The sequence below is a fragment of the Procambarus clarkii genome, chromosome 20, assembly GCF_040958095.1.
Source record: "Procambarus clarkii isolate CNS0578487 chromosome 20, FALCON_Pclarkii_2.0, whole genome shotgun sequence".
Lineage (NCBI taxonomy): Eukaryota > Metazoa > Arthropoda > Malacostraca > Decapoda > Cambaridae > Procambarus > Procambarus clarkii.
Genome location: NC_091169.1, coordinates 23,016,944 through 23,042,046, shown reverse-complemented (window position 1 = coordinate 23,042,046; position 25,103 = coordinate 23,016,944). Strand labels below are relative to the sequence as shown.

Below are 25,103 nucleotides of genomic sequence, written 5' to 3'. Positions count from 1 at the left end.
GTGCCTGCTGACAGGTGTGTAGAGTGCCTGCTGGCAGGTGTGTAGGGTGCCTGCTGGCAGGTGTGTAGGGTTATTAATTGTTTGTCCCAAGTACCATATTTGTTTGTGCAGGTGTCTGGTTGGTCACTTGAGCAAACACCAGAATACCAAGTATTAAAACTTTGGAATCAAATTGAAATGAAGAAGATTCCCCATGTCCACAAAACTGTTTAAATTGAACCTAAATGAAAACAAAGAACTAACAAACTATTGTGTAGTATCAAAGTAATCATATAATTAATACAGCCTATTGAAGCATAAAATAATTACCACATTTCCCACAAACATACATATTAATATATGTATTTATTGATATAAATACACATATCAATGATTTTTTTCACAAGTAGTTCAAAAACTGGCCTATCACAGTCTATACCGGACAGTTAATATCTGCGGTCAGTCACAGTTATTATTTCTTGCTTATTAATCATATTTATTAATCTTATTAATCTCACAGTTACTAATCTTGCTCCATAACTACCCAACTGGGCAGCAGCCCTACAGTCATGTGCATGGATTACCTACAGTAAGCAAACTTTGGATACTTGACTAAAGCAGATATATATAGAGGTGCATTTCGAACACACGAAGTGAAAAAACAGGACTTCGGGCGGGAAAAAATAAGGAGAAGCGAGTCATGTGAATAGTTTCAGGTCATGACAATTTGAGCGACTATCGGATCAACGACCATTTGGTCCATTTTGAAGATAAGGATTTACACAAATATGTTGCCCAATATCGACACTGCTTCAGATTCAAAGAAGCTGTCTTGAACCTCACGACCACACGTCAATCACTCATCAAACCCGGCCGACTGATTCACCAACTGCATGATGCAAAATATGGAATGTCTTCACTACACATAAACATCCAATATATATATATATATATATATATATATATATATATATATATATATATATATATATATATATATATATATATATATATATATATATATATATATATATATCTGTGTTTGTTAAACAAAACACACAGAACGCAGGCGATGAGTCACAATACCATGGCTGAAGTATGTTGACCACAGACCACTTCAGCATCTAGTGTGGTCTGGTCAACATACACATCCCAACTGACTGCCAGAAGCATAAGTCAAATACCGACTTATTAACTGTGGTGAGAGTATGTGTCTCAGAGCCTCAGGGTCGACAGCGGGGGTCCCACATTACCATAATTATGACATCCATAAGGACGCAAACATCGTGTTTTTTACCAAGACATTCGCCTTTTTCCTTACATCTAAAATTCGTCTTGAATATATTATAGTAAACAGCATTAAGGCCAATTGAATTGTTTTGTAACGTACAGAAATGGCTCTTCGGACCCCTGGCCATTAGGGCCAGATCGGCGCGTGGTTCGGCCCTAAACAATACTGTGACAAGATATGGCAAAATGAGCTTTAATATTCTCTGACGGAAAGACTAAATCTGTGTATACCGCCATACCTCTCTGTCCTCCTCCACTGATGGTGAAGAATGACCCTTAAGACATTAGGTAATAAAGCCCAAAAATGAGACATTTTGAGCGTCTGGTGCTCCTAGAGACAGTCAAATATATTGAAATATATTGGGACATAAGGTTGACAGTGGTGACCAGATATTGACCCCTAATACGTCAGGTTATAAGGGTCATAACAGGTGAAGAGAGTGTCCTGAGTGGCAGGGACAGACGCTGGCAGACAGCCGCTCAGACTCTCAACCACCGGAAGCTGCCATGATTGATGGCTCTCCTCAACTTGGGTTATTAATGGTTATGAAATATGTGTAGCTCTTGTGAAGTGTCGTTAGTGATGAGTCCTTGTTTGGGTGAGTCGTTAGTGTGATGAATCCTTGTTTGGGCCAGTCGTTAGTGTGATGAGTCGTTGTTTGGGCGACTCGTTAGAGTGATGAGTCGTTGTTTGGGTGACTCGTTAGAGTGATGAGTCGTTGTTTGGGTGACTCGTTAGTGTGATGAGTCGTTGTTTGGGTGACTCGTTAGAGTGATGAGTCGTTGTTTGGGTGACTCGTTAGTGTGATGAGTCCTTGTTTGGGGTCAGTCGTTAGTGTGATGAGTCGTTGTTTGGGCCAGTCGTTAGTGTGATGAGTCGTTGTTTGGGCCAGTCGTTAGTGTGATGAGTCGTTGTTTGGGCCAGTCGTTAGTGTGATGAGTCGTTGTTTGGGCCAGTCGTTAGTGTGATGAGTCGTTGTTTGGGCCAGTCGTTAGTGTGTCAGTCTGACCAAGGAGACTGTTCTTAATAATGACAGTGATTACCCAAGTCACAGTTACCTTAACAAGCACTTGTAGTTGTTAAGTGAATGTTTTGTGGTTGTGGGAATGTGTCGTGGTGGTTGTGGGAATGTGTCGTGGTGGTTGTGGGAACGTGTCGTGGTGGTTGTGGGAATGTGTCGTGGTGGTTGTGGGAACGTGTCGTGGTGGTTGTGGGAATGTGTCGTGGTGGTTGTGGGAATGTGTCGTGGTGGTTGTGGGAATGTGTCGTAGTAGTAGTTGAGATGTGCCATCGTACTCACCAAGCGTTGTTGGGAGGATGTGGTGTTTGCATGCTAACGAGCCTTTTCTCTACTAACGAGGCTCTTCAGTATGCTAACGAACCATCACTGTTTACTAACAACTTTTCCTTAGTAACTCGCTACTTCTGATTTATAACGAATAACTTTTATTTCATAACAAAGTCTTTTTTTTTTGTTTGGCTGCTCTTGTGTAACTCGGTATTTTATTTTCAGTCCTTTCATGCATGATTGGAGGACAGACAGACAGACAGACAGACAGACAGACAGAAGCAGTCAATTAGACAGGCAAACAAGCAGATACACGTGTAGGACGGTTACTGTCTGCAGGTGGTTTGTTTACTTCTTTCCTTTCCATTATATTATTTTTAGTTTCATACAATTTCATTATATGGTTTCATCATATTTAATGTTAATATGATGTAATATTGACCAAAATATGATATATGGAATCCTAAAACTAGTTATGTGTATCCTTATATTTCGTATAAAAAAAAATTCTTCAGACCGTTTCAAAGAAAATATGTTAACCATATACCTTTTTTTTATATTTTTAAACCAACTATTTATAATACAATAAAGTTACAACTTGAGAAAATCTGAAGTTGACTAGCATACAGGATCATTTAGCACACAATGACCCGTTTGTATCAGCCTGGATAAAGGCATGATTTATCCAGGCTGACCTATTATACGTCAGGAAGGCAAAAAGAGATAAAAATAGGCAATGGCACAAATATCTCATTCTAACAGAGAGAGAGAGAGAGAGAGAGAGAGAGGGAGAGACAGGGAGAGAGAGAGAGAGAGAGAGAGAGAGAGAGAGAGAGAGAGAGAGAGAGAGAGAGAGAGAGAGAGAGAGAGAGAGAGAGAGAGAGAGAGAGAGAGAGAGGGAGAGAGGAGCAAGAGAGAGGGAGAGAGGAGCAAGCTGCGTGATTCAGGTCTCCAAAGAGGCTACTTGTGGTGCATCGCGAGGCTCCAGCGTCACTCCCTGGACTGTTGTTCTTGTGTGTGTCGTCCAAGATCTGTGAGTCCTCTGTGCTCACCTGAAATTTATTTTCACACGCGACTCTGGAATGAAGACGAAATGTGGCAGCAAATAGATGCTTGTAGGTGGACCTTGACCTTCTGCTGGGACACATTACTACCTTCCAGTGGCCAATATTCTCCCGCTTGGCGGCGGCGGCGGCTGTTCTTCCTGGGTCGAGCTTCTGTTCTTAAGCCCCGCCTTTCGACCATCATTGGGGCTCAATGCAGTGACTCTTGTCACTGGAGTTTTCGTGTCATATTCACATTTAAACAAAAAATTGAGGATGTTCTGTTCTCAACGTCTCATTCATAAGACAACCGACGGTTAAAAAGGCGGAGCCCAAGAGCTAAGAGCTCAATCCTGCAGGCACAAATAGTAAATACATACACACACACACGAGGAATAACTTCAAAAACTCGCCAAATAAGAAAGTAAATAACTTTTCACATTACCTAAACTTAGCGTAATAAAAATTTAGAACCTCAACTCTCTGGTTGCACAACTTGGCCAAAAGTGTGAGGATATATCAACTCAGTTTATCTAACTAATTTGTGCCATAATTCTTCAGTGGCAAAGAGAGCCCCTCGACCCCTGTTTCTTACGGGACCAAAGTTCTTGTGTGTGATTGTGTTTGTGTCTTGTCGAGGCGGAGGTCCTCCTCGGAGCGGAGGTCCTCCTCGGAGCGGAGGTCCTCCTCAGAGCGGAGGTCCTCCTCGGGACGGAGGTCCTCCTTGGAGCGGAGGTCCTCCTCAGAGTGGAGGTCCTCCTCGGAGTGGAGGTCCTCCTCGGAGTGGAGGTCCTCCTCAGGGCGGAGGTCCTCCTCAGAGTGGAGGTCCTCCTTGGAGCGGAGGTCCTCCTCGGGGCGGAGGTCCTCCTCAGAATGGAGGTCCTTCTTGGAGCGGAGGTCCTCCTCGGGGCGGAGGTCCTCCTCGGAGCGGAGTTGTGTACGAACGTGTACATCTTTCCTCAATCTTTGACGGATTTGGTTACATTTATTAAACAGTTTACTAGCATGAAAACTTGCCATTCAACTGTTGTTATTGTTATAAACAGCCTCCTGGTGCTTCGGAGCTCATTAACTGTTTAATAATTGTAAACAAAGCCGCCGAAGTTTGAGAAAAGATGTACAGGTTGGTAAGTACTTGCGTAACTGCTTCGTGAATCTGGCCCCAGGTCAGTGTTGCTGCTGGGTTCTCTCTCCTTTACTCTTGTTGGTTCTGTAAAGTGCTGTTGCAAGAAGTGCTTGTCTGCAGTGTCTACCAGTTTTGCTCTCCATGTCTTCTGACCCCCTGCAGGTCTATATTTATACAGTCTATTTCTTTATGATTGAAATCCCCCAGCATTAGGATCCCAGCTCTCGCCCCCTTCTCTTAGCACTGTGGCTGCTTTTACTATTAGTTTTAGGCAAGTCTCGTTGTATTTATCAAATTTTTCCTAAGCCTTCTGTTGTTTAGTGGTCGGCTGTAAATCACCACTACCATTATCTTCATGTCCTCAACTGTTGTTATTTCTGTTTCCTGATCGGCTTGCCCTGATAATTTTTCCTCCTCATGAGCTCTATTTTAGTTGTAGCAGTAGAGCTACACTGCCTCTACAGCAGTTCACTCTAGCTTCACTTATTACTTGGTATCCTCGTGTGGAGATTGTGTTTCTTATAACACTTGACAGTTTTGTTTCTATTATTACAATAATATGTGATTATCCTTCTGTCACCCTTTCCTGCAATTCTAACCCTTTAATTGCAATTCCATCTTCATTTGTGCATATACCTTTAATACTACTCGTCTCTAATGGGCTACTATGATATCTTCCATGGTGTAGTGATTTCGGGTGTTCCATGACTAGTTCTGATAGGGAAGGAGCATTACTCTAACGTTTAGTCACTCTTGTTGCCTCTTTGGAAGCTTGTGTAGGCTGAGTTAACTCATTATTTTGTTGCACTGAACATTCTGACGTGACATTTTTGTTCTTGTTTGCTGCGTGTGCTGTTTTCTGCTCTTCAGATACTTGTTCACTTTGTTTTTTTTTATTTTCTTCACTTCCTCTCTTATCTTTCTATGACATTTTTAATGAATACCTCATAGTAAGTCCCTCTGTCTCACAGTTTTCACTTTTAGCAAGTATATATTTCACTGGAGAAATAGTTCGAAATGTCACTTTCACTGGTCGATTCCATCACATTTGAAACATACCAAACCTACAGTAATCTGTGTTTTGTATTTTGACGAGAATTCTAGTCATCATTTTCTGATCACCTCTTCTTTGGCATGTGTCTCCTTCTGACTCTTAGTAGATTATAGAATATCACTGATTCCTCCCTCTCCTGCCATGTACATTTCTGTACCTTCTGGCTTTTTACAGCATCTATTATTGCTGGTTTAGTGATCTGTTTTCCTCTGATCCTTTAGCAACTTCAGCAAACGTTTTTACAGGTCTTGTTCGACATTTATCAGTCACATTCTCTACGGTATTTATTGTCTTCCATTATCCTTCTTGTCTCCCCCTAATCCTTATTCTGTATCTTCCATGGATTTTATTCTATCCTTAAGTCCAGGTACGGTTTCCCATTTTTTATGGGTTATTTCCCTCAATTCCTCTAAAAATTCAATATACATTCAATTCCTCTATACACCTTCCTTTAAGGTGTATATGTGTGTGTGTGTGTGTGTGTGTGTGTGTGTGTGTGTGTGTGTGTGTGTGTGTGTGTGTGTGTGTGTGTGTGTGTGTGTGTGTTGAGGGGAAGGAACTGATGTATGTGGGGGGGAATTTTATGTGTAGTGTGTGTTTGTGTGTGTGTAAAATAACCCACACAAATTGTGACACTCAGTTGTTAATGGGTTAGAGTACACACACATATAGTACACACCTCACACAGTGTCCTGAGTTACTAGTCATCTAGCCGGCGGCCTAAACGAATTATCCAATTAGACAACAATACACATTAACCGGCTCATTAGACACAATTTTCCATTAGGCCATAGAGCCACGTAATTGCTTCCAAATGGCTTTTAACTCCCCAATTCTTGAGTTTAATTGTCAGTGGAAGCAATCTTAAGATCACGAGCGAAGCAAGATTAACATTAAGAAATATATATACACACTTGATTAATTTAATGCCAAGGTTAATTTGGTATTGGGTTTGGTCTTTTACTGCAAGTTTTGCAAGTTGGTTTGAAATTGTCAATGAAATCTCACAGGACGCTGGGTCTCTCTCTCTCTCTCTCTCTCTCTCTCTCTCTCTCTCTCTCTCTCTCTCTCTCTCTCTCTCTCTCTCTCTCTCTCTCTCTCTCTCTCTCTCTCTCACACACACACACACATACACTTGTTGATTGACAGTTGAGAGGCGGGACCAAAGAGCCAAAGCTCAACCCCCGCAAGCACAAATAGGTGAGTACAAATGGGTGAGTGCACACACTCTCATCACACACACACACACACACTTACACTTACACACACATCTACACACACACACTTACACACACACACACTTACACACACACACACTTACACACACACACACACACACACACACACACACACACACACACACACACACACACACACACACACACACACACACACAAAATCAATAACACATCCCTGTGGCAGCACTCCAGCCATGAAACACCAAACAACACAACCTCCCGTTATCATCACCACAAAACAACCACTCCGCCTCTATTCACAACATGTGGTTGTTTGGGCTCACCTTGGGACATTCTTGGACGAAAATATTATCGAATTGAAAGAATTTAAGTTTACACATTTCCTTTCACTTGGGAGCAACGAGACTCGAACTGCGGCCCCGACGCGTGTTAGGCCGAAGCTCTATCGACGGAAGCTACACCATAAGGGGGAAGGCATCTTCAGGAATCGGAGGGAGAAAAAAAATTGGAAATGGATAAAAATTCCAACACCATCTTCAGAGACACACAGAAACCGGATGACATCAGCAGCATATGGGACGCGTGCAAACATTAGTACATCGTTTGGGCCAGAAACTTAAATCACGGACGTTTCAAGACAGTCTACGCAGGCTTCATTAGACCAATGTTGCAATATGCAACACCGGCCTGAAATCTGCACCTTGTGAAGTTTGGCACTCACACTGCAAAGTTGGGTGAGGCTAGCCCTTAGCATCTGACATCCAAACTTGGCCAAACAGACATTCTCTCTTAAACATAAGGATAAGACATTATAAATCATAATTCAAATACAAGCTGTAAAATAATTTATTTAAACATGTCTTCGAGTTATTAACTATAACAACTTTAATAAAAATATAACATATCTTCAGAAAATTGTTGCCTTGATGGTTACCAAAATAATGGAGCTTGGCACTGTGCCACATATATGAAGGTTATATACTTCCAAATCTAAAAGAAAATCCACTAAAAACTTGATATATTCATCAACAATAAAAGACTCCTTAACTAATCCTATAACTTTAAGTGCAGCTCTCCAACATAACAGCATTAAGGACTGCTTTTGTTTCATAAATAAGGAGCAACTCAGTTTATTCCTTATCTCTTTAGGGCCGACAAACACATCGATTCAACAAACATCGGAAGAGCTTCATTCTCGCTTCTTCTGGGTCGACTTACGATGTTCGATGGTTGAAGTGGTTAGGCATCCTTGTTCACCCCTGTCCTCAAATCCCAGCACCTTGTCCTATCCCAGCACCTTGTCCTATCCCTGCACCCTGTCCTATCCCAGCACCCTGTCCTATCCCAGCACCCTGTCCTATCCCAGCACCTTGTCCTATCCCTGCACCCTCTCCTATCCCAGCACCCTGTCCTATCCCAGCACCCTGTCCTATCCCAGCACCTTGTCCTATCCCAGCACCCTGTCCTATCCCAGCACCCTGTCCTATCCCAGCACCCTGTCCTATCCCAGCACCTTGTCCTATCCCAGCACCATGTCCTATCCCAGCACCTTGTCCTATCCCAGCACCCTGTCCTATCCCAGCACCCTGTCCTATCCCAGCGCCTTGTCTCCCTATCCCCTGATTATTGTCCTCATGTCCCAACTCCTTGTCCTCATATCAGTGGAAATAAAGCACTCTCTCTGTCCTCATAATTATCTCACAGGAAAAAAGGAAAATACACAAATATAGGCAGACGCCTGTAAGTGTTCCACACGTAGATATTATTATTATTATTATTATTATTATTATTATTATACAGTGGATTTTAGACGAGACTAAGACAAGATTAGAGATTAGCTGGAGATTGATGGATGGCTTGGATATGCGCTGATGAGTCCAGGAGGTGGCGGAAGAGAGGATGAAAGAGGCGTGAGAGATGGATAGGAGGAGGGAAGGGGTAGCAGGAGGAAGGGGGACAGCATTAAACAATCGATTTCTGATGACAAAAAACTGGGGCTTGGGAGCTAGCTCAAACCATCCTGGTAAGACAGGTAAGTACACAGAACAATAACCTAGGCCTGGTAGTTGGCGGATCGTCTACACCAAACTGCCAATTAGGAAGAATTTGTTTCCCCCAGCTCAAAACCCGTTTGGGACCACATGTTATTCTGTGCCACTTTTTGCGTGTGTTGGAAAATGGACAAAAGCCGCGTTGTCTTATTTTTTCTGATGTACCCCTTTTTTAGGCTATTTTTTGGTCAGTTAAACTTGCATCGGCAGTGATGCGCCAGCCACCAAATGGAACAGCTGCGTTATGTTCAAATCAAACTTTTACGCACATATACACACGCATACACACACACACACACACAGGCGGGTCTGGTAGCCTGGTGGATAGCGCGCAGGACTCGTAATTCTGTGGCGCGGGTTCGATTCCCGCATCAGGCAGAAACAAATGGGCAAAGTTTCTTTCACCCTGAATGCCCTTGTTACCTAGCAGTAAATAGGTACCTGGGAGTTAGTCAGCTGTCACGGACTGCTTCCTGGGGTGTGTGTGGTGTGAAAAAAATAGTAGTTAGTAAACAGTTGATTGACAGTTGAGAGGCGGGCCGAAAGAGCAAAGCTCAACCCCCGCAAACACAACAAGGTGAATACAAGTAGGTGAATACACGCACTAGCAGCCCAGTCATCTGGACTCTAGGAGGCTCGAACCGGAGACCTCATGTGTATGTGAAGCCGAAGCTCTATCACCTTTAGCAAAGCCGGGTGGTGTACCTGGGAGAATCCTGAGGTAGGTCATGCCCAACCGTCTCTACCCTCTCAGCCTGCCCCACCTTCCCCAGCGTACTAACACCTTCCCCGCATCCCACACGTCCATACTTCGCCAACTATCCTTCCTGCCCTTCCTCGTCCCCTTATTCTTCCTCTTCTCTCGCTAACTTTCTCAGTCTCTTCTACCTCTGCTCTTCCATTGTCGTCTCTCATTGGGGAGCCGGTCGGCCGAGCGGACAGCACGCTGGACTTGAGATCCTGTGGTCCCGGGTTCGATTCCGGGCGCTGGCGAGAAACAATGGGCAGAGTTTCTTTCACCCTATGCCCCTGTTACCTAGCAGTAAAATAGGTATCTGGGTGTTAGTCAGCTGTCACGGGCTGCTTCCTGGGAGTGGAGGCCTGGTCGAGGACCGGGCCGCGGGGACACTAAAGCCGCGAAATCATCTCAAGATAACCTCAAGATACTTCTTATTTCTCTCCTACATCAAGCTCAGCCTCTTGATCCTTCCAAGATCTATTAAGGAGCTCAGTGGGAAATGCAATAGACAAAGTATATCCAGAGGGAACAGACAATAAACAGCGGGAAATGCAAGAGACTTCAACTATCGTCGATGGTATTCCCTCCAAGAAAGCAGACCACCTCAAGGATATGACAGGTGAAGCAGGACCCCCCCCCCCCACCTTCTGCTTCACCTGTCACATCCTTGGTGTGGCTGGTGGACCGGTTGCTGCTCAAGCACCGGAACCGGTCACCAGGAAGCCTACGTCACTCACGAGTAGTATGGAAGAGCTGGTCTGACTCACTACGGGCTCACCATAGCCCGTGCTGCTTGGAGCTTCTTGTTCCGAGTAGCGAATCTTAAACAACAACAACATAGTCTAACTCTGGGGTCCATACCTGTCAATCTTATCTTCCCTTTAACGACCCTGAAGAATCATTAACCTGGTCTTAAGAACCTAACAAGCATCTACTCCACCTCCTCGTCCTCTCTCCCCTCCTCCAGCTCCTATAGCATCATCTATAGCTTCCCACATGATGTATAAGGGGTTTATATGGTGGGGTATAGCATATATTCATATATATACCCGTTCTCTCCTGCTGATTCCCCCCTTTCGTCTTTCCAACACTGATATTCCACTTTCCGGATTCCCAGCAACCCTACTCAACCCCTGCCAACCCTACTCAACCCCTGCCAACCCTACTCAACCCCTGCCAACCCTAGTCAACCCCTGCCAACCCTACTCAACCCCTACCAACCATACTCAACCCTACTCAACCCCTGCCAACCATACTCAACCCCTGCCAACCATACTCAACCCTACTCAACCCCTGCCAACCCTACTCAACCCCTGCCAATCATACTCAACCCTACTCAACCCCTGCCAACAATAATCAACCCTACTCAACCCCTCGCCCTTCAAATCACAATCCCTGCTTTAACCAACCAGAACACCACCACCCTATATTCTCACATCATCCCCCCTTCATTCCCGCAACAACACCTCACACGCACTCAACGCACGCAATGTTAACCCCTTGAGTGTGTTGACGAGCGCCAGGTGTCAGGCCGAGGTCAAATATTCACACCTACAAGGGCCCGGGTCTCCTCTGACGTCATCTTCTTGACCTACATCGACTAAGGAAGGTCGCAGCTTCTCTCATCTGTGTTTATCTTAAGTTGTTTAGAGAAGGATTTGATAATGCTTGATCTAACTCACACAGCGTTGTTATTTTCCGTTTGACTTTGGGTTGGTGGCCCTGTGAAGGACGTGTGACCCCTGAGAATGGCGTGTGACCCCTGAGAATGACGTGTGACCCCTGTGAATGACGTGTGACCCGTGTGAATGACGTGTGACCCGTGTGAATGACGTGACCCCTGAGAATGACGTGTGACCCCTAAGAATGACGTGTGACCCCTGAGAATGACGTGTGACCCCTGTGAATGGCGTGTGACCCCTGTGAATGATGTGTGACCCCTGTGAATGGCGTGTGACCCCTGTGAATGACGTGTGACCCCTGTGAAGGACGTGTGACCCCTGAAAATGACGTGTGACCCCTGTGAATGGCGTGTGACCCCTGAGAATGGCGTGTGACCCCTGTGAATTCTTTACACACACGCACACACATTACATTATATATATATATATATATATATATATATATATATATATATATATATATATATATATATATATATATATATATATATATATATATATATATATATATAAGGCAGCTTTTCGAGCCTTGTTTACTTCGTATTCCTTGAAACTAATACTGAGAAACATTTCCTGTCATTTTCAGACCATAAGGTCAATCGTGAGCATTCTTAGAGCATTCTTAGAGCATTCTCAACCTTCAATAATCATTAAGTAGAGAAGCAGAGCTTGGAGTTTTATTCTTTTCTATAACAACCTTCCCTCTTATGTTTGACAAGAAGTATTGCAAATAATTACAAGTTCCTGAACAAAACTTTTAGCACAGTTTATTTGGGTTAGTTTGAAAACCAACTAAATATGGAGTGTTCAGAATAAAAAATACTTTATTTAAAATAATTAATGATTACAAATGATGTGAAAAGACATGCCTACGACCTGACTTTGACCTGGAGCAAGCACAGTGCTCCGTGACCCTCCTGACCTTTGACCCAAGCAGTGACTCGAGCACAGCACCGCTGCTCCAGGTTGGTAAACTGTGCAGCTGTGTGACCTCAGCTGCCTGAAGGAGAAGGGAGCAGCGTCGAGGTCATGTATTAACAACAGGGTGTAGGGAAGACCAGCAGCCAGGGAGAGAGGTCATGTAAAGGTCATGTTACAAGGGCGGGCAGATATAGCAGTGATGGCCATACAGAACAAGAGAGGGTGGACAGAACAAAGGGTGGACAGAACGAAGGGTGAATAGAACAAAGGGTGGGACAGAACAAAGGGTGGGACAGAACGAAGGGTGGACAGAATAAGGCAGGATGGACATAATCCCCCATCCCCCCACGCCCCCTCCCCCTCTAATACTTTTAAGGCAAACTGTCGATTACAGGACCAGGGACGAGGCTAACGACGGTTCGGTAATTAACGCTCTCCGCCCACCGAACATGACATATATATAGTAACCTGATATAAATAATAATTCAAGTAGTAGAAATTGACAAATGAATGAAGCCCAACATAATGCTTTGGGCAAGACAGAGGGCCCACTTGGGCAGGGCACAACAGGGGGCCCACTTACCCACAACTCAGTAGACCTAATAACCAATTTACATTAAAATAATTTACCTGTATACTTTTGGTGACCTGGTCAGACCACACAAAATAGGATTCCAAATTACCAACCTGATCATATTCCAGCCCAATTTCAGAATGCACTTCTATCAATTCTCCCACGTCCCAATTACAAGTTTCCATTCGAAACGTATTTCAGTCCCAGCGCCATGCCAGCATCAGCAGTCTTTTTAATTCCAATTTCCATTTCAGTTTCAAATGTCGGACTGAATCCAAGTTGGAATTGTGTGTCGTCTTGTGCCTCTGGATTATCAGGTCTGGTGGAGGGAGAGAGAGAGAGAGTTTGAAGCCATCTCTGCTCATTGTCTATCGCACGGAGTTAGCCAATATGGGAGGGAGTGGGAGATGGGGGCTGCTCGGTCGACTCCAACTGCTGGTGATGTGTGGGTCTGCCCTCCTCGTATTACTTACTGCAGCGTTGCAGTGTTGATGTGAGGGGGGGGGGCAAGAAGAAAGTAATTGGCAGTGTTTCCTTTCACCTCATGCTTCTTTCTTTATCTAGTAATAAATAGGTACCTGAGTAAAACAGGTTGTGGTTGCTGCATCCTGGGGATGGTCACACGCGCACGCACGCACACGCACGCACACGCACACACACACACACACACACACACACACACACACACACACACACACACACACATAGGAAGTGATGTGGTGGAGGCTGACTCCATACACAGTTTCAAGAGTATTCAGTCACACATTATTGTGACTCCTCGTCTCCAGCTCGTCACTGTGGACCAGAGAACGAGCGCTGTGTAATACAGGTAATTAAGAACGTGTCGTTCATGACAAGTGTGGCCAAACACGCCAGTCTTTATCCATTAAAAACTAAATTAAGCTGGAAATAATGGCGGAAAATGTATTTTTTCTCCCCTGAGGTTAACAGCTTATTTTCTTTAGCTTTTCAGCTTTAGCTTCCTCCCACCCTCCTCTCCCCCTCACCCCCCTCACCCCCCTCCTCCATCCTTCTCTCCCCCCTATCCTGGCCAGAACTGACTGGGCGCCAATCCTTAATTGTGCGCTCCTGTTCACCCAGCAGTGATTGGAGACCTGATTGGTAACTGACTGATGGTCGGAGACGATGAGTCACAATAACGGGGCTGAATTTGAGATGGCCAAACCACTCAACCAGAAAATGGAGAAACGACGACGTTTCGGTCCGTCTTATTCTTATTCTCATTCATCCTATTCTTAAATTATTCTTACCTTTTCTTACTTGCTGCACATCTTACTCTTTTTCCTTATATATTGGCCTGTCCCTTTCTCTCTCCCACGACTTGATAACGGTCCACGACGGACCGAAACGTCGTCGTCTCTTCAATTACTGATGTGTAGTTTGGTCATTACATTAGGGTAAGTCTTACCCTAATGGGAAGGGAAAACTCTCACCCAAGGTAACAGAACTTGTCTGTTCCTGCATCCTGCTTGATGGGGTTCTGGGAGTTATTCTACTCCCCAAGCCCGAGGCCAGGCTCGACTTGAGACAGCTTGGTCCAACAGGCTGTTGCTTGGAGCGACCCGCAGGTTCACATACCCACCAGAGCCACATAGCCACCACATATTCTTACAAAAAAAACTACATATCCACCAGATATGCTTAAAAAACCTTTTCCCTCCCCACTCTTTCAATCCTTCCACTCCCATCCACTCCCCCACCTCTACACCCCCCCCTTCCTTCCTATTCTGTAATTCCATTTTGATATGGACATTTTTCTCGCACTCTTGACGTCTTACGCCTTTGATCTTCGTCTTCAAGATGAAGATTTACAGATGAAAATCTGCAGAGACGCGGCAAAATTTTCACGGTCGTTACGCCATCTTTCTAAATGTCCATAAAAGCTTTTCTAAATTTGTTATTCTTGCAGTCACCGTAATTAGGATTTTTTTGTAGTCGCAATACAGACTATAATGGCTCTCGGTACTGTAAGTGCTTGGATCCCTTTACAGAGATCACACAGCATATAATGTTTATGGTTCACCCTTTGTGTATGTTGTTCCCTTAAAGTCTGGTGACACCAACCTATGTCCACCCCGTACACCAGACCATTCACCCTGCAAAGTTGGGTGAGGCTAGCCCTAAACATCTGACCTTCAACCTTGCAGAGAGAGAAACACTCTCTCTCTTACGTATATAGGTAACCTAACAGTTATTTTCTTGTAAGGTGACAATGATATTTAGCTTCAAGTATTTTTGAAGACTGAGAGATATGTTTAAAATCAATTTCAATCCAGCGGGGAGGGTTGTATTGTGAATGTTGAAGCAGCCAGGAGCTGCACCAGCACGACATCGGGGGTAATTAACCTCTATGATACATATGACAGCCAACTGGCAGCTGACATACCTGTTTCAAGTTTATTAAATACATACCGCTTCATAAAATGGGGAATTTAATATAAAATTTCATCACGCTCAGAAATAAAAATATAACGATAGATATATATATATATATATATATATATATATATATATATGAAGGGGAAGAGGGTGAGAGATTTGGAGAAAAGGGAGAGAGAGAGAGGAATGAACTAGAAGAGATGTTCACGACATACAAGATATTCAGTGTCTCGAACACACACGACCTGGACAAGCGGGACACTAGAGACTCTCAATGCGATATTAGAACCAGGGACGAGCAGTTTAGGGACAAGGCGAGGTAACAACCCAGTAACAAGGTGTTAACAGCGTCATTAGAGGGCAACGATCACCCCCCCCCCCCCCTCCTGTTTGAGTGCTCGTTACTTGCGTGTTAAATTGGCTGGTTCCTTTGAGAAGTGATGGTTTTATTTGTGGCTGGAGTCGCCATTACCTGTAATTAAAGTTCTTCAGCACCTGGTGAGTGCAGGCGCGCGCGCGAGCGTTCCAATAAGATCAACACCATTTGGTCAATGTGGGTGAATACCGCTATAATATAAGACTATATATAGAACACCCGTTATATGTGGGACGATATATAACAAAGTATGTGACAGTTTATATAACACACCTTGGTATATGGCACTACGCATGACACACCTGGTATTATGGATTATATATAACCTCTGATTTATTATATATATATATATATATATATATATATATATATATATATATATATATATATATATATATATATATATATATATATATATATATATATATATATATATATATATATATACAACCTAAGAACACTTTCCCACCAGGAGATTCGAATCCTAGCCAGCACAGAAGCCTTACAGCAACTGGCATAACAGGTACGCCCTTAACCCACTGCACCACAGCTCAGACCCTTAAAAGAGATGGTAATTTCGGAGTATTTGACCTCCAAAGATCACCTCCAGAGATTCTGTGCTGGCTAGGGTTCGAATCTCCTGGTGGGAAAGTGTTCTAAGGTTGTATAATCTCTCTTGCGTGTTTAGGCAAGTTGTGCATATATATATATATATATATATATATATATATATATATATATATATATATATATATATATATATATATAACTGAAAACTCACACCCCAGAAGTGACTCGAACCCATACTCCCAGAAGCAACGCAACTGGTATGTACAAGACAGTTGCGTTGCTTCTGGGAGTATGGGTTCGAGTCACTTCTGGGGTGTGAGTTTTCAGTTGCATATTGTCCTGGGGACCATTCAGGCTTGTTCGCATATATATATATATATATATATATATATATATATATATATATATATATATATATATATATATATATATATATATATATATATTATAAGACTGTATAACACACCAGGAATGAACCCTAGCACGAGAGCTGACCATTCCCCTGCAACATTGAAGGTCTTGCAACCACAATAGAGATAATGGATTGAATAATAACAAAACAAGATCCACATGACATGACAATGAACAATCCGCCACAGACTGGTGGATCAGGTGAGAATTGATGGACAAAAATTCTCGTCAGGGATTAGGTAGCGGCGAATATATGACCCCCAGGGGTCACGTGGGGGTCAGATTGGCCACTCTTCTCCCCTAGTAAATCACCTCCAATCTCCTCCCTGTCCCCACGTCTCTATCATTTCCAATCAACACATTTTTGCTAAGCTGACCTGTTTTTGTTAGAACAAATTCCAGGATATTTTTGCATCCTGACGAGGTTAAGGATTATTTGCTAAAGGTGGGCTGGTGGTGGTGGTGGTTGTGGGGGGGGGGGTGATGGTAGTGGTGGTGGGGTTGGTGGTGGGGTTGGTGGTGGTGGTGGTGGTGGTGATGATGGTGGTGATGATGGTGGTGATGATGGTGGTGGTGGTGGTGGGCTGGTGGTAGGGTGGTGGTGGTGGTGGTGGTGGTGGTGGTGGGGGTTGTGCTGGTGGTGGGGGTTGTGCTGGTGGTGGGCTGGTGGTGATGGTGGTGGTGATGATGGTGGTAGTTGTGGTGATAGACTTACTAGTACCCTTACCACAGACCACTGGTGTGGGTCTAGTGGTCTGCTTCAGCCCAGCCAGTGTTATGGAGTTGCCACAACGGACATATAATAGTGTACTAAAATACCTAAACCTAACCTAACCTATCCTATCGACCCACGCATAGAAAACGGGAATGTTTGCGAGCCGCTATGAATTATAACACCCCTTTATGTGTCCGTTGGGGATTTTGACGTTAAAAGGCGGAGTATTATTTAGTAGGACAGATATTTGCCTATGGTGGAGCCTAGGGTGCCCATATGAGCCTCAACTGGAGCCTAGGGTGCCCATATATGCCTCAACTGGAGCCTAGGATGCACATATATGCCTCAACTGGAGCCTAGGATGCCCATATATGCCTCAACTGGAGCCTAGGATGCCCATATATGCCTCAACTGGAGCCTAGGATGCCCATATATGCCTCAACTGGAGCCTAGGATGCCCAAATACAACACAAATACATAAAGAACTTCAAAATCCAGGAAGTAAAGATAGTGAACACAAATAATGAACACAACAACACAGGAATTCAAGAATAGCCAGTAAAACCATGCGGAGGCTTTGAGAAGCGGGGCCCAAGAACCAAAGCCCAATCCTTGTACTCACAAGTAGATGACCTTGTCAGTGGGAGCGTGTTTGCGGGCCACAACAGTCTGGTCGTCTCACCTGTAGGGGGGCAAAGGAAAGAATGTTGTATTTAACGAAACATACATTTTGTATTTGTTGTATAGATTCTATAACCTGAGTTTGATCAAATTGTTGAATTAAGTGTTTGGGGGTTGAGAACTGGATGGGCGGCTTGGTTGCTTTATAAGGACCGGCTGGTTAATGCGGACAGGTTGCTTAAGAATACATAATAGCCCTGAAGATGGTATTCAAGGAACCAGGTTCATGAACTATGATTACTTAAACAACTCTACCACTGTATCTTATAAACTACCGGCCACAGAATGGCTGTTAAGACACGCAAAACACAACTCAATGTCAAAAATGTTATACTTACATTTCTGTCGCCATTTTGTTCACCAGGAAAAGCATAGAGACTGATACTGAACCTGTGACACAGAGCCACATAGACTGTGGCACGTATTGTTTTAACTTATAGACTGTGACTGGCTTGGAGGCCATTATCTGTGGCACGAGAACTATGGCACGGAGACTTTAGCATACTGTGCCATCGACACCGTTGCACAGACCGGGGCACAGTAACCGTGACACAAACCTTGCTATGTAATTTCATCTGTTTTTTTTATGTATCACCGGCGATTTATGTTCTGTTTGTTCCTAACACGCGAACTCCTGCTCTGTCTACCGCGGGGATTATCCTATAGTGGGATAGACAGATCGATGGATGGATGGATACATCGACAGACAGATAGATGGATGGATGGACAGATGGGAGACAGAAGGTCGACAGACCACGCCGGGTGCCCTCCTAGTATCTATACTGTAAGAGTCTGTCTGTGTTAAGGCGCGTCTGGGAACCTCTCGGATGTAAGTTAGAACCCTCAACACGGCCCTTGAGGATTTGTTCAGTGTGTCTGTGTTTGGAGACCAGACGCTTAGGGCTAGATTCACTCACATTTGAAGGGGGAATAGTCTGAGGTATGGGACGGACATAGGTCTAAGCTAAATGATTTAGGAAATATTAGAAATTATTTGGTCGTTCCACCCATCCAAGACAACAGTTCGATCCCATATCATCGCATCAGGTAATGTTGTGCTTTAAGAGGAAAATCCTCTAACGATACCCAACACGTTTACAAAACTCTTAAATCCAATTCCAACTCTTGGGAGAAAAAGAAGCCACACCCAAGTCAACCCTTAAGGGTGGATTCTGGGACCGGTGGGCGTGGTACAAGACCCTTACTGACCTCACATCTGTGACCGAACTTTGCGGGTCTTCTGATACTCTTCTTGTTTCAATTCAAAGTTAACTGCGGGAAACTGAGGGTATAAACAGGCGCTGAGGTGTTGTGATGCGTGCGTGTGTGCGTGCGTGTGTGTACTCACCTAATTGTACTCACCTAATTGTGCTTGCGGGGGTTGAGCTCTGGCTCTTTGGTCCCGCCTCTCAACCGTCAATCAACTGGTGTACAGGTTCCTGAGCCTATTGGGCTCTATCATATCTACATTTGAAACTGTGAATGGAGTCAGCCTCCACCACATCACTTCCACACTGTGTGTGTGTGTGTGTGTGTGTGTGTGTGTGTGTGTGTGTGTGTGTGTGTGTGTGTGTGTGTGTGTGTGTGCGTGTGTGTGTGTGTGTGCGTGTGTGTGTGTGTGCGTGTGTGTGTGTGTGTGTGTGTGTGTGTGTGTGTGCGTGTGTGTGCGTGTGTGTGTGTGTGTGCGTGTGTGTGTGTGTGTGTGTGTACTCACCTAGTTGTGCTTGCGGGGGTTGAGCTCTGGCTCTTTGGTCCCGCCTCTCAACCGTCAATCAACTGGTGTACAGGTTCCTGAGCTTATTGGGCTCTATCATATCTACACTTGAAACTGTGTATGGAGTCAGCCTCCACCACATTGCTTCCTAATGCATTCCATTTGTCAACCACTCTGACACTAAAAAAGTTCTTTCTAATATCTCTGTGGCTCTGTGTGTGTGTGTGTCGTGTGTGTGTGTGTGTGTGTGTGTGTGTGTGTGTGTGTGTGTGTGTGTGTGTGTGTGTGTGCGCGCGCACGCATGCGCCTATGCGTGCGCGTGGACCTGTTCTGTCAGCATTAAAGCCAAGCTAATTGCACATTTCCATAAGAAAGGTCTCGACCCCGGGACCCGTCCTGCATGCTCATCAAGACTGCACTTTCATACTCGACACTTTCCTCACGGGTCATGACCTCTAATTGGCCAAGAAGGTGGTCAGTTAAACTGCGCCTTTGACCTCGGTCACGTCGCAACTGTGTGTCCAGTCACGTCGTAAGTGTGTCCACAGTCACATCGTAAGTGTGTTCTGTCACGTCGTAAGTGTTCATAGACACCTCGTAAGTGCACCATTCACGTATATATTTATCCTTCCAATTGTGGTCTTCCTGTTGCTTTTCTGATAAATAAATAAAACGAATCAATAAAAAAAAATCAATAAAATAAACGAATAAATAAAACCCAATAAAAAAAACAATGATTCAACCCAAAATGAACGAATAAAACCAATGAACAATACAACACGAGGCATCAATAAAACACTAAAAGTTTTTTTCATAAAACAAAACACTTTGTTTTAATTTATCAATATTGATGTAGGGAACATGTTAGGCTTATAAACCCCCCGTCTTCCCCCCCCCCCCGACCAGAATCTTCCCCCTCCCCAAGGTGAACGATTCTCGTTTACCCAATCACTTAAATGGGGTGAAAAGAGGCATCAGGTGTAGGAAGAAGCACCCAGACGTCTCTCCATGTTCGGGTGTTTAACTAGGCTCTGATTTTTTACCTTTCTTTCAAGATTTCAACATCAGTTGCATTATAGAATTTGCCGTTGCAACGGGAACGTCCTGTTGCAACGGGACACCGTTGGTGATTGTAAGCAGCCAACGGCAAGTTTGTTATATTTTAACAGAAGGGAGAATTGCCTTAACCTGGGTGGCCGAGGGGATGGTCAAAGTCGATAATGGGGAGTGAGGGCGTGGTCCAGCCTTCCCATCAAGGTCAATTTACCTTAATTACCAACCTTTTTCTCCCTTAATTTGATGCTTTTCATCGCCTCTAATCAGGCAGAATAGGCGGTCTTTCCCACAGTTACCTCCTGGCATGGTGCGGCCCCTGCACGACGGACTAGTTAGGCTGTGTAAGGTATAGAGACTGTGGCTTACATCTGGCTTTCCCAAATGTGACATAGTGTTGGGATTGCTCGAGTGTGAGGTGGGGTTCTCTCTTGAACACTGTGAGGGGTCGGCCAGTTATGTCCCTTATGTGTAGTGGAAGCGTGTTGAACAGTCTCGGGCTTCTGATGTTGATAGTTCTCTCTTGAACATTGTGAGGGGTCGGCCAGTTATGTCCCTTATGTGCAGTGGAAGCGTATTGAACAGTCTTGGGCCTCTGATGTTGATAGTTCTCTCTTGAAAACTGTGAGGGGTCGGCCAGTTATGTCCCTTATGTGTAGTGGAAGCGTGTTGAACAGTCTCGGACCTCTGATGTTGATAGTTCTCTCTTGAACACTGTGACGGGTCGGCCAGTTATGTCCCTTATGTGTAGTGGAAGCGTGTTGAACAGTCTCGGACCTCTGATGTTGATAGTTCTCTCTTGAACACTGTGACGGGTCGGCCAGTTATGTCCCTTATGTGTAGTGGAAGCGTGTTGAACAGTCTCGGGCCTCTGATGTTGATAGAGGTCACTCAGAATACCTATTGCACCTCTGCTCTTCAATGGGGATATTCTGCACATCCTGCCATGCCTTCTGGTCTCATGTGATGTTATTTCTGTGTGCAGGTTTGGGACCAGCCCCTCTATTATTTTCCACGTGTAAATTATTATGTATCTCTCCCGCCTGCGCTCAAGAGAACACAGATTTAGCCTTTTAGTCGGTCCCAATAGTTTAGATGTTTTACTGAGTGGATTCTAGCAGTAAAGGATCTCTGCACGCTCTCCAGGTCATCAACTTCTCCAGCTTTGAAAGGAGCTGTCAATGTGCAACAGTATTCCACCCTAGAGAGCACTAGCGTCTTGAAAAGTATCATCACTAGTATAGCATCTCTAGTGTGAAAGGTTTTTGTTATCCAACCTGTCATTTTTCATGCAGTTGTGACGGCTACTGTATTGTGCTGCTCTTCATAACTCCTGACCAGGAAGTGTACCAGGTATCAACCAGGTATCAACCAAGTATCAACCAGGTATCAACCAAGTATCAACCAAGTATCAACCAAGTATCAACCAGGTATCAACCAAGTATCAACCAGGTATCAACCAGGTATCAACCAGGTATCGACCAGGTATCGACCAGGTATCAACCAAGTATCAACCAGGTATCAACCAGGTATCAACCAAGTATCAACCAGGTATCAACCAGGTATCAACCAAGTATCAACCAGGTATCAACCAAGTATCAACCAGGTATCAACCAGGTATCAACCAGGTATACACAAACGCCCAAGCCTTGCGTAAGCCTCTCAGTCGGACTTTTCAGCGTGGTTACCTCTCGTCGCTGATACCAGCACGAATGTGCATGTTACAACACCGACGATCAGAGTGACACATACATATATATGCAAACTAAAGAAAAATAGCGAAAATATAGGACTGAATTTTTTTAAAGTGTTTTTGCATATTTTGAAGTCATATGTCCTGTGCTTTTTTTGTCATCTGTCTGTCTGTATACCTGCCTGTCTGTCTGCCTGCCTGCCTGTCTGCCTGCCTGACTGTCAGTCTGTCTACCTGCCTGTCTGTCTGTCTGTCTGTCTGCCTACCTGCCTGTCTGTCTGTCTGTCTGTCTGTCTGTCTGTCTGTCTGTCTGTCTGTCTGCCTGTCTGTCTTTCTGCCTGCCTGCCTGCCTGTCTGTCTGTCTGCCTGCCTACCTACCTGCCTGTCTGTCTGCCTGTCTGTCTGTCTGCCTGCCTTTCTGTCTGTCTGTCTACCTGTCTGTCTGCCTGACTCTCTATCTCTCTCTTCCCTCTGTGCTATTAGAAAATGAATAAGGTAGTTCAAAACAATATAAATTACTAATAATGTATAAAAAGCTAATACAATTATACATTTCAGTGAACCGAGCCACTGATAAGTTGATAATCCTTGAGTACAGATCAAATGTCATTATCTCATTAGATTCGAGGCTCGTAAATCCCAAAATAATCACTCAGCATATACCACCAGTACCTAGTCAATTGTTTCACTCGTCCCAACTATTCCTCTAATGCCTATAGCACATATAATCCGCGGCTAGTCTTGAAAATATAACCATATTAAAGTAGGTACTTTAAAGATGGAATCATCTTAATCTTTCAGATGCACAGATGCACAGAGATGCACAAATGCACAGATGCACAGATGCACAGAGATGCACAGATGCACAGAGATGCACAGATGCACAGATCCACAGAGATGCACAGATGCACAGAGATGCACAGAGATGCACAGATGCACAGAGATGCACAGAGATGCACAGAGATGCACAGATGCACAGAGATGCACAGAGATGCACAGATGCACAGATGCAGGGATCTGAACACCAACCGGTTGACTGAACACCAACTTAATGCTATTGTGAACTTCGCTTGAAACATATGAGTGCTAAGGGGTAAATTATCCTCCAACAGGATAATGAGGTGACTCACATAGACTTATCCTGGGGGCCATTGGAGAGTGTGGGGGCGTCCAAGGAGGAACTGGAACCTGTAGTCAGTTCCTAGGGGAAATTACCGGCAGAAAGTTCCCCCAGAAGGCGCAGCTCGACCGTCATCACAAGATAATGTGCAGGAACCGAGAGCTCTCTAGTCTCCCTTACTGCTTCATACCTTTCCCCGTCTCGACAGTGAGTGTGCCCTGGAGTAATAGCCCTGGCAAGGGGATACGAACCCCGCTGCCCTGGAGTAATAGCCCTGGCAGGGGATACGAACCCCGCTGCCCTGGAGTAATAGCCCTGGCAGGGGATACGAACCCCGCTGCCCTGGAGTAATAGCCCTGGCAGGGGATACGAACCCCGCTGCCCTGGAGTAATAGCCCTGGCAGGGGATACGAACCCCGCTGCCCTGAAGTAATAGCCCTGGCAGGGGATACGAACCCCGCTGCCCTGAAGTAATAGCTCTGGCAGGAGCCACAAACCACATTACATAGGAGTAACAATCCTGGCAGAGACCAGATATACAATGCCTCGAATGGCCTGCGCTAATCGTCAAGGATTATGTGCTACGAACTGCTCTGTCCCATCTGAGTGAGGATAGCAATGTGGCGCCGTGAGTTCCTCCGCCTACACCAGTCATCTTCAGAAGTAATGATGGTTCACCTTTGCCTGGCCCCTGACTGTGACCTTGGGTATTGACTCACGTTACAGCAACATGATCTCCAGTGAATCCCAGCCAGACTTTCTTCCATAATGGCGCGGAGAGGATTGGAGCCGGGGACCCAGACGTATATACTGATATCCTGGGAATACAGAGACCAGGTGAAACCCTGGTTTATGGGAGATGTCATTACCCATCCTCGTTATCCTGGTCTTCCATCTCCCCCCTCTGGTCTTCCTCCTGATTGATATCTTTATTTCCTCTGTTTCTCTCCCTTCTTGCAGCCTGTTATCGCCTGTGTCCCTCCCCCCCTCCCTTCAACCCTTCCCACATATGTACCTTTCCACGGAAACTATTGGGCGTCACCGTTGAGGATATAATAAGATGCAGAAGGCCTGTGGAGCCATGCGAGGCGACTCCTACTTACGTCCGTCTAAAATCACTCATGTGAAGATCATGTCTTCACTCGAGACACACCACGAGCCCAAGTGAGAGAGATTAGTTTCCCAACCTGACTAGCGGAGTACAACTGATGTACACCCAGGGCTTGAGGCGGGACCAAAGAGCCAAAGCTCAACCCCCCGCAAGCACAGCTGAATACACGAGGTTCGCTCCACAAGATGCTCATCTATAATTAATCTGGAATCATATCTTTGATTATATGGAAGATAAGTTGGCAGTGTGAAACTCCAAGAAATAGGAGTTTCTAAAAACAGTGTGTCTCACTATTTTTGAAACTCACAAAAA

General features: G+C 44.6%; 2 protein-coding genes across 6 annotated transcripts in view; both read right to left on the bottom strand.

Annotated features, from left to right (window-relative positions):
- The window catches only part of LOC123755478 (irregular chiasm C-roughest protein), a 584,568-nt gene that overhangs the window by 190,337 nt on the left and 369,128 nt on the right, over positions 1-25,103 (bottom strand). The window lies entirely within an intron of this gene.
- LOC138366758 (high mobility group nucleosome-binding domain-containing protein 5-like) lies at positions 4,193-18,452 on the bottom strand. The gene is made up of 2 exons (XM_069328036.1): positions 18,439-18,452; positions 4,193-4,565 (listed from the first exon to the last, which is right to left on the bottom strand). The coding sequence occupies exons 1-2, from the start codon at positions 18,450-18,452 to the stop codon at positions 4,193-4,195; spliced, it is 387 nt and encodes a 128-aa protein (XP_069184137.1).